We start from the raw sequence: 17,083 nt of genomic DNA, 5'->3' as shown, positions 1-17,083 counted from the left end.
TTTGTGCGTATGCCAACAGCAGTTTGGAGTATCCACCCTTTTTGGAGTCTCTGGAGGGGTGCTAGAGGGCATACCTTCTGGGGATTCCCTCGTTTTGCTGGGAGACTTCAATGCTCACGTGGGCAATGACAGTGAGACCTGGAAGGGCGTGATTGGGAGGAATGGCCCCGATCTGAACCCGAGCGGTGTTTTGTTATTGGACTTCTGTGCTCGCGATTGTCCATAACGAACACCATGTTCAAGCATAAGGGTGTTCATATGTGCACTTGGCACCAGGACACCCTAGGCCTCAGGTCGATGATCGACTTTGTGGTTGTGTCGTCGGACTTGCGGCCATATGTCTTGGACACTCGGGTGAAGAGAGGGGGGGAGCTGTCAACTGATCACCACCTGGTGGTGAGTTGGCTTCGATGGTGGGGGAAGATGCCGGTCAGACCTGGTAGGCCCAAACGTGTTGTGAGGGTCTGCTGGGAACGGCTGGCAGAGTCCCCTGTCAGAAGTAGCTTCAACTCCCACCTCGGCAGAACTTCGACCACGTCCCGAGGGAGGTGGGGGACATTGAGTCCGAATGGGCCATGTTCCGTGCCTCTATTGTTGAGGCGGCTGACCGAGCTGTGGCCGTAAGGTGGTCGGTGCCTGTCGCGTGGCAATCCCCAACCCGTTGGTGGACACGGCGGTGAGGGATGCCGTCAAGCTGAAGAAGGAGTCCTATAGGACTTTTTGTCCTGTGGGTCTCTGGAGGCAGCTGATAGGTACCGGCAGGCCAAGCGAATGCGGCTTCGGTTGTTGCTGAGGCAAAACTCGGGCATGGGAGGAGTTTGGAGAGCCATGGAGAACGACTTTGGACGGCTTCGAGGAGATTCTGGTCCACCGTCCGGCGTCTCAGGAGGGAAGCAGTGCAGTGTCAACACCGTATATGGTGGGGATGGTGCGCTGCTGACCTCACTGACGTGGGGGTCGGTGGGGAGTACTTCAAGACCTCCTCAATCCCACTAACATGCCTTCCAATGAGGAAGCAGAGCCTGGGGACTCTGAGGTGGGCTCTCCCATCTCTGGGACTGAAGTCACCGAGGTGGTCAAAAAACTCCTTGGTGGCAGGGCCCCGGGGTGGATGAGATACGCTCGGAGTTCCTTAAGGCTCTGGATGTTGTAGGACTGTCTTGGTTGACACGCCTCTGCAACATCGCATGGACATCGGGACAGTGCCTCTGGATTGGCAGACCGGGGTGGTGGTCCCCTCTTTAAAAAGGGGACCGGAGGGTGTGTTCCAACTATAGAGGGATCACACTCCACAGCCTCCCTGGAAAAGTCTATTCGGGGGTTCTGAAGAGGAGGGTCCGTCAGAGAGTCAAATCTCGGATTGTCGCGGAACAGTGGACCAGCTCTACACCCTTAGCAGGATCCTGGAGGGTGCATGGGAGTTTGCCCAACCAGTCTGCTTTGTGGACTTGGAAAAGGCGTTCGACCGTGTCCCTCGGGAATCCTGTGGGGTGCTCGGGAGTATGGGGTACCGGACCCCTGATAAGAGCTGTTCGGTCCCTGTACAACCGGTGTCAGAGCTTGGTCCGCATTGCCGCAGTAAGTCGAGCCCGTTTCCAGTGAGAGTTGGACTCCGCCAGGGCTGCCCTTTGTCACCGATTCTGTTCATAACTTTTATGGACAGAATTTCTAGGCGCAGCCAGGGTGTTGAAGGGGTCGGTTTGGTGGACTCAGGATTGGGTCACTGCTTTTTGCAGATGATGTTGTCCTGTTTGCTTCATCAGGCAGTGATCTTCAGCTCTCTCTGGATCGGTTCGCAGCTGAGTGTGAAGCGGCTGGGATGAGAATCAGCACCTCCAAATCCGAGCATGGTCCTCAGCCGGAAAAGGGTGGAGTGCCCTCTCAGGGTTGGGGGCGAGATCCTGCCCCAAGTGGAGGAGTTCAAGTATCTCGGGTCTTGTTCACGAGTGAGGGAAGAATGGATCGTGAGATTGACAGGCGGATCGGTGCGGCATCCGCAGTGATGCGGGCTCTGCATCGGTCTGTCGTGGTGAAAAAAGAGCTGAGCCGTAAGGCAAAGCTCTCAATTTACCAGTCGATCTACGCTCCTACCCTCACCTATGGTCATGAGCTATGGTTAGTGACCGAAAGAACGAGATCGCGAATACAAGTGGCTGAAATGAGTTTCCTCTGCAGGGTGTCTGGGCTTTCCCTTAAAGATAGGGTGAGGAGCTCAGTCATCCGAGAGGGGCTCAGAGTAGAGCCGCTGCTCCTCCGCATCGAGAGGAGTCAGATGAGGTGGCTCGGGCATCTGATCAGGATGCCTCCTGGACGCCTCCCTGGTGAGGTGTTCCGGGCACGTCCAACTGGGAGGAGGCCCCGGGGAAGACCCAGGACACGCTGGAGGGACTATGTCTCCCGGCTGGCCTGGGAACACCTTGGGATTCTCCCGGAAGAGCTGGAAGAAGTGGCCAGGGAGAGGGAAGTCTGGGCTTCTCTGCTTAAGCTGCTACCCCCGCGACCCGACCTCGGATAAGCGGAAAAGGATGGATGGATGGATGGATGGATGAAAATTACGTCCTGTAGACGCCGTCCTCTTGTACATATGCATTCTTCCAATCTGCTGTTGAGGTTCCCCACTGATCGCTGCAACATCTCAGCTGGGATACCACAAATTTCGTCTTGAATTCTTTGTTTCAATTCATTCAGTGTCCTTGGCCAAGTCGTGTAGACCCGATTCTTAAGGTAGCCACAAAAGAAAAAATCACAAACAGACAAATCTGGTGATCTTGAGGGCCAGGGAATGTCACCGAATCTTGAGATGACACGATTACCGAACAATTCTCGCACAGCTGCCATTGATTGCCTTGCAATTGATTACTAAATTACTAAATGGCGAGATTGTTTACAGCTCAAGGTCCCTGTTCCGCAGTACTGCCAACTGTACATGGCTGCCACTATGCATTTCAAAAGTTCCTGTTTTTCTGTGTCACCCTGTATTAGGCAGCAAGTGAACAGTTAGTTCTTGAAGGTGATGTCTTGGCAGCAGGAAAAAAGGATCTGAGCGACTTTGACAAGGTTCACACTGTGATGGCTAGACGACTGGGTCAGAGCGATCAGGGTCAGTCCTGGGTCAGTCCAGGAGTCCAGAAGATCCCTCACCTGGACGGGAGGCCCCGTGGGAGCATAAAAGCATCCCAGCCAAGAAAGGGAAGGAGATCGCACTTGGACTAGAGTGGATAGACATCCCAGTCAGAATGAACATTTCCTTACCAAATAAATGGACTGGCATCCTGACCGGACATGGACTTCATATCTTTCCTGGCCACAACAGAACAGACTGGTATGAAATGTTTATTCCTCCCAGGCACTAGATGGGAGCAGCCCTCCATATCGGCACCCATTCAGGAACCAGCAGGGAATGCTGGGAGTTGTAATCTGGCAGCGCAGCCCTGCAGGGGTCAGTGGGTAACGCAAGGGGGCGCTGCAGGGAGATGCATTCCCAAAAATATGGGACTCATATTGAAATAAGGGAACTTTGCAAAAATGAAGGTGTTTTTGTTAACTGTGACCAGTTTCTTTCCATTAATGCACAAGTCATCTTTGATTCCAACATATGCCTGAGGAATGTTGGATCTCCGTGCCCTGTGTCAGCCTGTGATTCGTTAATTTTGAAGCAAAATAGATTTAACAGATGTGATGATGCTGTATGTGGCGGCTGGCTTGTTGGTAAGGTAACTAACTGAACCCTCAGTGTTTCAGATGGCCTGTACTATTCACTGTAAAAGCAATCTTGTTATTACTGTACACATGCCAGGTGATAGATAGATAGATAGATAGATACTTTATTAATAGCCGCTACTCACTCAAAGGCGGGTGCCTTAGCCCTTTCCTGGTCCCCAGAGGAGAGGCTCCATAAAGCCATGCATGATCTTGCACTCTTAGTTATAGAGCACAGCCAGATGCTTTTGAATGCTGGTGGTGGCGTCTTGACATGAGCCCCAGGCATGAGGCTGCTCTAGCAGCCAATGAAGTTCAGCAGCATCGTATGAAGCTGATTAGCATACTCATATATGGATGTTACAGGTGCATATTTACAAGGTGATTGTAATTTATAAAGGGTAAATTATGTAGAAATGTGTACACGCCACTCTTTTGTGGACCATCAGGGAGCGCACCGCCGCCCAAACCCAACACAGACAGGAATGGGATACAAGGTCAAGCACACACGATTTTAATTTAGTTTTTCCGTCGTGGGAAAACCAAAGTATATCACAGTCACAACGCAGCACAGCACAGTACTAATCTCTTCTTTTGTTTCTCTCTCTTTTTCCTCCACTCCTCCAGACAAGTTTTGTCTTCTCCCACCCAACTCTTGCTACCAGAGTAGTGGCTGCTGGCTCAGGCTTGTTGACCCAGTTCCGAAAACACTTCCAGGTGTGGCAGAATTCATTCAATTAAGGGCTCAGCAGATCCTCAGGCGCCCCTTGGCAGTGGCAACAGGCCCCAGCAGGGCTGAGCTTTCATGCTCCAAACCTGTGGCACTACTGCATGCCAGGGAGGCTACCCTCTAGTGCTCTGAGGGAGGTAATGTTCTGGATTGGCTCTCTCCCCTGGATGTTTCATTATACGGCCATCCCACCACACTTTATAAATATACTGTATAATTTTTAAAATTTATTTATTTATGTATATTTTTTTTTGGCATATGTGTTTGTGGCGTGTGCATATTTTCATGCTCAAATCCTTACAAAGTTTTAGAAATGAGTCTGTTTAACTTTTATTTATTTTTAATTTTATAAAACAGTTCCCTACATCCTTTTGAACAAAATTCTCTCTTCCTTATCCGAAACCATCTGATTCAAATGTTGGGCTTGCTCTAAAAGATAAAAAATAAAACCTTAAAAACTTACCTTTTATGTATATATTAAAACAGATCATTTATGAGTATTAAAACCTGTGGCCCTGACCCCTGATGGACAGCACTTTTAACATCCCCCAATTCAGATAAGGTTTCTCTCACCATCAACCCTTGGCCTCCTTCCTTTAGCCAGTTCTGCACCCATCTACTCACAACCCTCCAAACTCTAACTTTGTTTAGTTTGATTCCCAACATCTTGTGTGGCACCTTATCAAATGTTTTCTGACCATCAAAAAAATAATAATATGCACCACTTTAGTCATATCCGTCTGTTGGTTCTTCATAAAATTCCAGCATATTAGTAAAACATGACCTCCCTCATCTGAGCCCATGCTGACAGTTTCTTAAAACTCCTGCTCTTTCCATGTGCTGCTCAACCTTCTCCTTGATAAATCCTCTCATTAATTTGATTGTAATGTACATTAAGTTTACTGGCCTACAGCTACTATTATCTGCCCTGTAATCGAGACTATCGATACTTTCCCTTCTAGGTAGAACAGTGTCCCATTATACCATCGTCTACTTCCTTTCCTGGTGTTGTTTCCCACCTTATACCCAGCGTAGCAGGAATAAGCACTGATTCCTTGCGACAACAGGTTAGTAAGTAGATGGAAGGATAGACGTTCTTCAGCTTGATCTGAACTCATGAAGATTTTCCCGCAGACAGGGAAACCTCTACAACCCCAATACTCATTACTTCACATCTAGGGCAACCTTTAACCGAAAAAGGAAAATTTTCTTTTAATCGGAGACAGTGTCAGTACGAGGAGTGAATAAAAAGAGAAAGAAATGTGGGGGAGAAAAGTGTCAAAGTCACAAAATAATAAGCAAGGTTCTGTTCCACTTTAAGAAAATATCCACAGCATACCACCTCATCATTTCTGTCACTCATGAAAATATATATTTGGGAATATATTGTATTGCACTTGACAAGCAGTTGATTTAAAAAGTTCTCAGCACTCCATTATGGAAAAAGCACCCTCTATTACGGCACCTATTACTTATTCCTCCCACATGCATCCATCTAATAAAAACAACCACCCGATAAGAAAGGTATCATCTGTCAGTTCACTGATTACAAGAGCAGCATATTAATAGGCTTACATATTTGTGTATGCTTTCAAGTGTTTTATTGACACCAAATCCAAAAGAAAACTTTTGAGTTTTCCAGGCACAGTAATTTGTTAGAAAAAAACAGAAAATTAGGTATATTGAGCAACATTATTTTTAATTGTTTCTTGTTTATCAATGCTGAAAATTAAATATCTGTTTGTTAATAAATACATTTTTGATTTATTCCAGGGAAATTGAACTAAAACATAAGTCCAGTAAGGTTTGCAGAATTAAATAAATATATTCTGCTGTGACATTTAATTCTACAACTCTGAAATCTCCTGATTTTCTAAGGTGGATCACTGATTTAAACCGTAGTATTTTGTAGAAGGCTTGCAAAGTCTGTCACTTTATCCCTTCACCCATATCAGCTTCAGCTGCTCATTCTATGGAGATTTATGTCTTAAAAATGTAGCTTTTCCATGTGGCTCTTTTGTGTTGTTGTTGCCATCGCAGTAATAATCCTTGAGTATATTGACACCATGGCTGTGACAAAGACAGATATTTCTGGTGCCTTTTTTTAAGCTTCAAGCCAAATTGTAGCACTTGATCGCCCTCTAGTGGCCCCCGAAGAAAATTATCTTTTTTATTTTGGCACTTCAGTTTATGACTATGAAAGCTTATTTCTAGGAGAGGCTTTTACAGTTACTGAATGTCTTGATTTTAAATCTGATCAAATCCTTTATTTGATTACTTAAATTGTTTTGTTCATGAATACTTTTTATGTTGTCAGTAAGACACTCATCCATTCACTCATAGGCCAAAGCACATTCTGGCATTTCTAGAGCCAAATCCTGTACGAGATGTTAGTCACCAGTAGAATACAGGATATGAAAATAATATTTAGCCTTGTAAAAAAAAAAAAAAAACGGAATTCATAATGCTGATATTTAAACTAATTTGGTTCAGTGCTTCTGTTAAAGTGATCGTTGCTGAAATCCAGTTTTGTTATTTCAAAGCCTTCCATCCCCCTTTTAATTATCAATAAGAATTAGGCACTGCTTATATGCATAAATTCATACCAAGCAGATAGGAGTATAGGCCTTTGTAGATGGCTAGTAGTTTATGCATTTTTTAATTATAAATGTATGCCTTTTATTTAAAGTGCCTCTCAGCTTTAAACTAGAGTTGTCACATCTCATAACCAACACTAGAATAACGGATCTTCAATTTATTTTTAGTATTTAAAGATAACTTTTACCATAACTTATGAATTGATTGTAAGTTTCTGTAATATATCAGTTAACATTGACATACTATTGTTTTCAAAATTTTAGGTTAAATACCCTTTAGAAAGACATACGACTGTGGCTTATAGTCGCTTTTTACTGTCTTGTATACAAAGTATTGGGAAAGTATAGGGAAAGTATTGGAATCCTCCAAAAATTCCATTTTGAGATTTTAATGAATCTTGAAGTTTTAGACCTCCCTGAGTCCAAAAATACCATTTTTGGAATTATGTTTGTGTGTGTGTATGTAAACAGTGTGGTCCCCGGTCGGGGCTGGAGCCCGGCCGGGACGCCCAGGAGGACGAGAGGAGGGCTTGTGCCTCCTCCAGACCGCGAGGGGGCGTCCGTCCTGGTTATGTTGGGGGCCTCGGGTAAAGGGCTTGGAAGCCCAGCCCTGTAGGGACCCGTGGCCACCGCCAGGCGGCGCCCCGATGCCGGTATATCCCGTGTGGTCCCTGGCCGGGGCTGGAGCCCGGCCGGGACACCCAGGAGGACCAGAGGAGGGCTTGTGCCTCCTCCAGACCGAGAGGGGGTGTCCGTCCTGGTTATGCTGGAGGCCTCAGGTAGAGGGCTTGGAAGCCCAGCCCTGTAGGGGCCCGTGGCCACCGCCAGGCGGCGCCTAAGTGCCTTATTATCCCAGGAGCCCGGCACTTCCGCTACACCAGGAAGTGCCGGGGGGAAGACGACAGGAGACACCCGGACGGCTTCCGGGTGCGCAGCCGGCACTTCCGCCACACGGGGGTGTGTCCGCGGGAGATTGCCAGGAAGCAGCTGGAGCCCATCTGGGTTACTATAAAAGGTGCCGCCTCCCTCCAGTCAACAGTGGAAGTCGGGTGGAAGAGGACGGAGCTGGAATGAGGACTGGATGCGGCCAGGAGGAAAAGAGGCACAGGACTGTGTGGCCTGGACATTGGGGGAATCGGTGCAAGAGGCACTGGGGTTTGTAGTGCACGTAAATCTTGTACATAATAGTTGTTAATAAACAGTGTGTGGTGACAATATGATGTCCATCTGTCTGTGTCCGGGTCCAAGTTCACAACAGACAACCTGAGTATGGTTTCACTTAGGTCAACCAAAGCATTAGGCACAAAACATAGCCGAAAAGTTGATAGAAGTCTATTTCTGCTAACTGGAAATGGTACTTTAGCTTTTATTCATGCAGCTGCAGAGTCTGATTTATTCAGCTTTACTTTTATAATAATTGCTCAATATATTATTAATTTGATTTGATTTGTTGTTGATGGTTCTTTAATGCACAGTACATAATATAAAAATATAATCATTGTCATGCGATTTACTCCTCAAATATCCATCCCCATCTGAGTTTACGAGAATGTCCATAGGGGAGAACACTCCCGACTTTTTCATACATCACCTCAGACGTAGCACTGCTTAATAGCGTGTGCATTAGAATGAAGCCCCAGGGGCTAAGTAGCTCTCTTAGCATGTGTTACACAAATAATAGGGCACATACAGCTTCAGAAGCAAAGTGCTATGTTTTAGAATAACACCTCAAAGGCTAGGCAGCTTACCTTAAAAATGTGCTACATTTAATTTAAAACTTAGTTATTAAAACTCCTTTTGCAGTTTGGTGTAGCTTTTGATTCCCATGGGAACTGACATTGACCTTGTGTGACAACTTTCCTTCATTTTTGGAAGCTGTAAAAGTGTTACCTGCTTTGCTAGTGGGCAGTAAGCCAGGGGGCAGCACAGTGGTGCAGTGGTAGCGCTGCTGCCTCGCAGTAAGGAGACCTGGGTTTGCTTCCTGGGTCCTCCCTGCGTAGAGTTTGTATGTTCTCCCCGTGTCTGTGTGGGTTTCTTCCGGGTGCTCCGGTTTCCTCCCATAGTCCAAAGACATGCAGGTTAGGTGCATTGGCGATCCTAAATTGTCCCTAGTGTATGCTTGGTGGGTGTGTGCATGTGCCCTGCAGTGGGCTGGCACCCTGCTCGAGGATTTGTTCCTGCCTTGTGCCCTGTGTCCAGCAAACCCCTGTGACCCTGTGTTAGGATATAGTGGGTTGGACAATGACTGACTGACTTACAGTAAGCCAGGTGTTCACTTTGGGCAAGAACAAAGGAGTCCAAGGAGCTCTGTCTCCCACAAGAAATCTCTCCTTTCACTTTTCTAATAAGAACATATGATCTACAGTCTAAGAATCTGGACCACCTGGGAAGTGTCACCTAGGAAAGAATAAAGACTGGATCAACGCAAACCCACCCAGTTTTTATAATTCTTTGTATTACTTACATTTGCTGCTATTAATTGTTAGGCAAATAAATATAAACTTCAAGTAAAAGGTTAGACTTAGTGTCTCTTTCTGATTATTGATTGCCAGTGTAGGCAAGTGCTGGGTTCATCATTCCTTGTCTAGCTTCAGTCCCTTAAGGGCACAAAGGATGGTTTGTGTGGCCTTCTATAGATGGTAAATTGGGCTAAAGTAAAGGAATTAAAATAAAAGGCAGTTTGAGTCAGCAAGAAGCCTGCCATTAGAGGTCTGTAGGGTTGAATATGCTAAGTCCAATAAGGACAATGAGACAGGTAAGAGGATACAGATAAGAGATATATAGCTGCTTTTGATATTTCTTCCTATCCCCCAGTAAGAAAAAAAAATCCCAAGAGGTTACATTGGTACCTTTCGCATTAGGTGCATGTCAAAGGTGATCTAATAACACAACTAATCACTACCAATATACAGCATCATGTGGTTGATCACAGTTTCTAAGCTGCGTTCAATCCTGTCAATAATTCCTTACACCTTGTCCTCTTTCCAGTATGCTTTTTACTTGGCTTTGATTAAAAGTTGTGTATAAAACAAATATAAACAGTTTGAAAGAGAGAAATTTTAAAAACAGGGTGTGAAAAGCTTCAAGCACATTCTTATCTTGGGTGGCGCAGTGGTAGCACTGCTGCCTTGCTGTAAGGAGACAAGGATTCACACCCTGGGTCCTCCCTGCGGTTTCCATGTTCTTTCCGTGTCTGTGTGGGTTTCCTTCCACAATCCAAAGACATGCAGGTTAGGTGAATCCAGGGTTTGTTCCTGCCTTGTGCCATACACTAGACGGGATAGGCTTCAGCAGACCCCCGTGACACTGTTCAGGACTAAGTGGGTTAGAAAATGACTGATATTCTTATCTTTTGCATGGTGACACACACTAAGACCAATTATTGAACACAGTGCTGTCATGGCCTCATCAAAGTGTTCCAAAGTTGGCGAAGGTCCCAAATGCAGAACAGGACCACGTTAGCTGGTGGCTGATTTCAAGAACAAGCTTAAAAAAAATGTAATGGAAATGAAAAGGACACCAAAATTAGTCTGGTGCCCTAGCGTAAAAACTGCAAAAAACTCTAGTAGAAATTATTTTTTTTTTGTCTTGGATTTTCTCTACAAGTTTTAAGGAGGACGTTTAAAAAGCAATTTATTCATTGGTGGAGAAAGATTTATTTACCATTTTTGGACAGGATATTTATGGCAGCTCTGTTTCTCTAGCAAAGGACTCAATCAAATGATCAATATAAGTCATTTTCTTTCTGCTGCCAACCAAAAAAAAAACATACTCAGCAAAATAAAGTGATTTTTGCCTAACTACTGAGTGAATGAGAATACTGCTGTTATTTAAAATCACAGATATAGAAGGCTGCATATTGTAGACTAGGCCTGCTGAAGTACCCTCCGAGGTAAACTAGATTTGGTAAGGTACCTTTGTCAAGACTCATCATCCTTACAGATAACTGATGAATGAGGAAGACAGAAGCCGTTGAATGCAGAAGTGACATCTGTCAACCCGCACTTGGTAATGAGATGCATATCCACATCTTAAATTGCGAAGCTGATTTCAGTGTGACAGTCTTTAACATAATGAAGAAACAATGGGCTAGGATAGAAATGATGAAAAGCACTACCAGACCTTTTTATATACCCATCTGTTTACTGCTATACTGCGAAAGCTGAACCCTATGCCAGCCACACTGGGAACAAAGCTAGATGAAATGTCAGGGCCATCACAGCACTAAATTCTACTTCTTTCATAAGCATGGAGAAGTGCCATCCAAACAATGACCAGGGTGTCGAAATGAGCTTTTACATTTTAGAATATTTTAAAATTTCAATCAGAATATGTCCATAATATACAGTCTCACTACAGGTTACTCAAAATTAAGTTAAATTGTTAAGGAGCGCAAATAATATGTTACATTGCAATGGACAATAAATGCAGTTCATCATCATCATCATACGTTTAGAGGCTACTATTCCCAGTCCACCAGGGTGTGTGTTTACCAGGACTCCATCTTCTGCAGTTATTACTATCTTGTGCATCACTTTCTTCGAATTTTAAGTCAGCATTTTCTACCTCCTCCTATGTTTTCTTAGGCACGGGAACTTGCAAGGTCATAACTTTCTTGATCCATGCCTCCCCATCTTTTTGTTACATGTTTTCAAACCAACATAAACTTTTCATTTTTTCTGCCACATCTTCCACATCAAACAGACTGTGAATTTCATGACTTGTTCTGTGTTTTCTCAGTGACACACCAGCTATCCACCTCAGCATCTGTTTGCTGTATATCTGCAACTATAGCCTTACCTTTCATGGGCCACATCTCACAGGCCACACACACTCCTTTCATTTTTTAGAGAAAATCATTCAGTTAGGAGCACTCCACCAGAGAGTTCCCTAAACTCTGCCTATGTGCATTTTATACTTGCAGGAATGACATTCTTACATTCCCCTCCTGCACTCAGCGCCCCCAAGGTACCAGAAAGTCTTCAATCAATATACGTAGTTGTCTGAGGTAATACTTTTATACTGCATACAAGTTAAAAACTACATCCAGTCATCCATTTCTTAATTTTCTGAACCTGCTTTATTCAGTTTTCATAGTGTACATTGTATATTCAAATATGACATCCCATAAGTTATTTGTTTTAAACCTGTTAAATCCAAATTCATGTTACAAGAGCCAGAGCCAATCCCAAGATCACAAACTGCAAAGAAGGAACCAACTCTGGACAGAGTGCCAGTCCATTACAGGGTACACTCATAAAGGGACATATTTAGAATCACCGGTTAGCCTTGGAATGTGGGAGACGGAGTGAATGTGCAAACTCCACACAGTAACGATGCCACATGCACTTCAGAAGAGGTCATCCACCTGAAGCTAAGCATGTTCAGGCCCACCCAGTACATGCATGGGAGACCATCTAGGAAAACCTTAGTTTACTGCTGGAAGAGGTGTTGGTGAGTCCAGCAGGGGGTATTTACCCTGTGGTCTGAATGTGGATCCCAATGTAAGAGTGCAGTGATAGGGACACTGGATGAGACGTAAAACCGAGGTGATCACTCTCTATTCTCATTATAGAGCCCTCGGCATATCTTGAAAACAGTAGGGTGTATCCCAATGTCCTGGCTAAATTGTCCATCATGGCCTGGTCCCCTAATAATCCCCTGTCTCTAAGTGACTATCTCACCTCTTCACCACCTAATAGCTAAGTTGTGGTGAGTGTACTGGTGAATTACTCGCTGCCGTCACGGTGATTCAGGTGGGTGCTACAAATTGGTGGTGGTTGAAGTGATTCCCTTCTGTCTATGTAAAGTACTTTGAATATCAAGAAAAGTAAACATAAATAATTATTATTACATTTTACTAATTAAAAACACACAGGCTGCTTTTGAAATGGTTTTTTAATTTTGCATTATGTTTTCAAGTTCAAAAACAAGCGGATTTGTCAAGACTGCAGCAAAAGTACAAGAGGGTAAATATCAGTGCTTGTATTAGAGTCCCTGACATATTCTTATAGTTCTCTGGTGGACATTGTAGGAATCAGGGTTGAAAACCTTTGTAATAAGCTATAGTTGGATTCATTATGAAGCTGTTGCATTCTTTCATTTTCTAATCCATGACACCATTTTGAGAGGCTGGAGGTTGGAAGCTCCACTTGTAAAGCCAGAACAAGAACTGAACACAAATGCCAGCACCACACAGGGCACAGTCATTCATTCAGAACCAAGCATCCTAAGACACATACAATGTGGACACAGGGAGATCATGCAAGTTCCACACAGACAGAGTCAGTACCAGGGTGTGATGCCAGGCCTCTGAGGTTGTAAAATAAAAATGCTAAACAGTTTGCCACCATGCTGATTCATAGCGATCTGGAGAATAAGGAAAGTAAAAAAGAGAAATATGGTGCAGAAATATAAAATAAAGTGGCAGATATTTTAACTTTGCCATATGCTATTTTTTAAATTGATGCTTGTTTCATATTTATTCATTGTTTAACTGCTCAATGGGTACAAATACGACTAAGATGAGTTGAAATTAACCATGCATTTCAAGACCAGATTTTTATCCCCCATTTAAATAAACTAGCTCATATTTGAACATTTGTGTGTTTAAGAACAATTGCAACTTTTTGACAGTAGATGGCAGAAAAAGTCCAAGAAATTTCTACCCCACCCCCTTGTAAATTTACTTTCCATTCACTTCATTTTAATAAGCAAGGCACACAAGTCAACATCTGTCTTGAAGCCTACATTTAAGAAAATGCTTTTGATCAAATACTTCATTATACGTCACTTTATAATGAGTGTGCTGTCAATATTTATTATTTCTAAGGCATAGATTAATATACTTTTTGAAGTTAAACTGAGTGAAGAAAGTATTTAGTTATCTTAAACATAATGACTATTTTTCTATGCACAGAGCTAATATACAGTAATTTAAAATGATACCTCAAAAGCAAGTAGAAGGATGCTAAAAAGGAAATGGTTGTAACCACCATGTTACCATAGTGATATCTCAGGTATAAGCAAGATATAGTCGCTCTAATTTTTATAAAACTGCATGCATACAATTAGAATTTTTTTTAATTACTCTTTCCCAATACATTTATGTATTCTGCATCTAACAACCAGTTCCTGTCACTTGCAAAAAGATTAGATCTGTGGTTTGAATGAACACGAGCCCTCCGTAGACTCCCAGCACCCACTGGGTGCCCTATTTATGTGGATAAGATGTTATGAGGTGTCCATTATTCGTGAGCAATTCCTTTTTCAAGAGAACATGCAGAAGAGCAGTGTATAAACAAGTAGCCATAGATGTAAAACAGGAGTATATAGAAGTGCACAATCACACACTCTCTCGATCTTAGCGACACCAGGTCATTTAAACTGCAGGTTCCATCATTTTAAAATTTGTCATAAATTTAAACTTTAAACCAATGAAAGATAGAGAGTGCTTTCATACCTTCCACAAACCCAGAATGATTTATTAATGATAATAATTTATTATTTATAAAATGGGTTTAACCACCTTGACATTAACCCTGAGTATCTCTCAGGCTAGGAAATCTATATAAATAATGGTTTAGCCTGAGTGTCTCTTGGGTTAATAACACTCAGGACAGTATTCTGTTTGTTATCTAGTAAATAAATTATCATGCTGCAAAAAAAATCATTAATTTTACTATGTACTTTGCATTCTATAGTAACTAATCAATTTCCTAGGAGTGGAGAGGGGAATTGAACCGAAACACACAATGGCATGTAAATGACAAGCTGTAAATCCAGTTTTATAACAAACTGAAACTGAACCATCAGTTGAATCAAGCGATAGCAATGACACTGTCAACTGGTCATCAGACGTTAACATGGCACTGTATGACCAAAATGCTATGATATGCCTAATAACTTCAGTTGCATAAAGCTGCAGTGGGGTGCATGGCAAAAGGCAAAAATGACCGCGATCAACTTAACGGACAAAAAAGACGTTAATCCCCTAATCACTGTTCATAATGCAACAACTGTTGATGTTCGTGTCAGGAGAAAAGAGGAAGTCACAAAGCCTTGTGGTGTGGTAGCCTACAATAACACAAGGGGCACACTGATCCTGCAGGTCAGGCTACGACATTCTACCTTCTCATTCGCGAGCAACAGAGAAAAATTATAGAAAAACTGCAAAAAGAAACACGTTTCAACTGTTGTGATTGTGACATTGGACTATGCATTGGTTTCAAAACACATCACGCAAAGGACGTGTACTGAATCTGCATCTGTACAGCAGATACTAGATATACCTGCTCTACTGTATTTAAGTTGACACTTTGATATTTGAATGTTTCTGTTACATGAAATTGTTGAAAAAAATGTAATGGTTTTAGCTTATTATTCAGAGGGTAAACATAAGGCTAAGAAGGTTAGCTGGGACTGTTCACAGGGAATCACAGGAGAGAAATGCTAGGGGGCATGCACATCATTCTGCCTCATCCACAGCTCTTGAAGTCACTAGCTCAGAAAAGGATGTATGGCAGTCCAACTTCCCACACTCTTCAAGCGGACACCACACTCCACCCATCACATAAAAAGAAAAAAAAGAAGAACGTCAAGTCCCGAAAAAAAAAAAGCAATGTCACAAATATTTGAGTTTCTCTGAGCTGTGCTCAACTAGGTGAATCTTCCTGTCTACCAGATAGGCTGGCCTACGAACCTCCTTCCATACTCCCTTCTATACCCTTTTCTCCAGCATCTCTAAGCCTATTAGTGAAGTTCTTTGCAACACTCATTCTTACGACCCTCCATTTCCTCCTTGTTCTCTGTCTCTTTCTAATTAAGGGATCAGGCAGTCCTATTACCTATCATTTGGCTGATACCTTAATTCATGGAGACTTACAACATTTCAGATACAATTGGTTACTTTTATTTTGTCTTTCCAATTGGAGCACAGGCACATGACATGATTTTGTCAGGGTCACACAGCAGGGTCTGAGGGTTTCAGGTCCAAAGCCTTAAATGCCACATCGCACTGCTTACAATCCTGGTGTACACCCTGGACTCACTTCCCCCCCCTTCCATAATTGTACCTCTGTATGTTGCCCTTTGGGTCACATGCCAAATATCATTCCACTTCAATTATTTTGTTTGTTTGGCAGCAGGTGTTATCACAGTTTTGATTATCAGGGCACAGTATAGCATAGCTCCTGCCCTGCCCTATATCACTCCAAACAGCTCAGTTTGGATACCCATTAGACAATATTTCTCCATCAATGTGCAATGGAGTAGACAGGTGGGACATCTGGCATTCCTGGATTTGCAAGGGTACACCCACATTAAAGAGAATAATTTACAAAAGGTCACCTGTTCCCACCCACCACCTTAATAGTGGTATGCTGCTTGTATATATACTTTATGTCCAAAGTTGGTTGCAGTGTTAAAAGAGCTAAGTAGTGTTGTTTTTTATGAATCAGTTGATAGTTTTCTCCCATTTTCTGAATCTGGTTTATCTAGTTAGTCAGCCAAACTGGATTAAGCAGGATCAGGTGTGTGGCAATAACAAATGGGAGACGGATAGTTAGGCACTATATAAAATTACTATTCATTCACTCAAATGCTACAGTGAAAGATGTTGCTTTGAGATACACACCCATCTTGTATAGTATTAGAATTTCGAGAATGGTCTGGCTCACAATATTACATACCTCGTAGAGGTCAATCATGATATTTCCCTCGAGTCCATGGCTGCTCATTACATTCTCCAAAGCCAAAGTGAAGAAGACGCCTTGTACATCGGATACGTAGAGATTGTAGGTGTCGTTTTGATTCCACTCCTGCACAGCAGCCACCACCCGATTCTCATCGGTGCTGATGACATGCATGTCCTGTTACAAAAAGAAACCAACAGAATTTCATTTTGAGCCTCTTATAAACAGGCTGAAAAAAAGACTATTCAAGCTACAACTTAGTTTAATCAGATTTAATGCTGCTAATAAAATTAAAGACACTGCTGTTAGGAGCACTGATAGGGTTAACCTTAGAGAACATTGTGCATGGATATGTGCAGAAAATT

General features: G+C 43.1%; 1 protein-coding gene across 3 annotated transcripts in view; it reads right to left on the bottom strand.

Annotated features, from left to right (window-relative positions):
• LOC120543437 (VPS10 domain-containing receptor SorCS1) overlaps window positions 1–17,083 on the bottom strand; it is a 1,156,507-nt gene that overhangs the window by 145,446 nt on the left and 993,978 nt on the right. For all 3 annotated transcript variants that reach the window (XR_005636356.1, XR_005636351.1, XM_039776557.1), the window contains exon 9: window positions 16,716–16,895. Coding sequence is in view for 1 of the 3 variants with exons in the window: in XM_039776557.1 (XP_039632491.1) it covers window positions 16,716–16,895 (180 nt within the window). In the remaining 2 variants the exon portion in view is untranslated. The remainder of the gene's footprint in view (window positions 1–16,715; window positions 16,896–17,083) is intronic.

The sequence above is a fragment of the Polypterus senegalus genome, chromosome 1, assembly GCF_016835505.1.
Source record: "Polypterus senegalus isolate Bchr_013 chromosome 1, ASM1683550v1, whole genome shotgun sequence".
Classification (NCBI taxonomy): Eukaryota; Metazoa; Chordata; class Cladistia; order Polypteriformes; family Polypteridae; genus Polypterus; species Polypterus senegalus.
The sequence above is the reverse complement of the archived record's forward strand: the minus strand, read 5'-3'. Positions and strand labels throughout refer to the sequence as shown.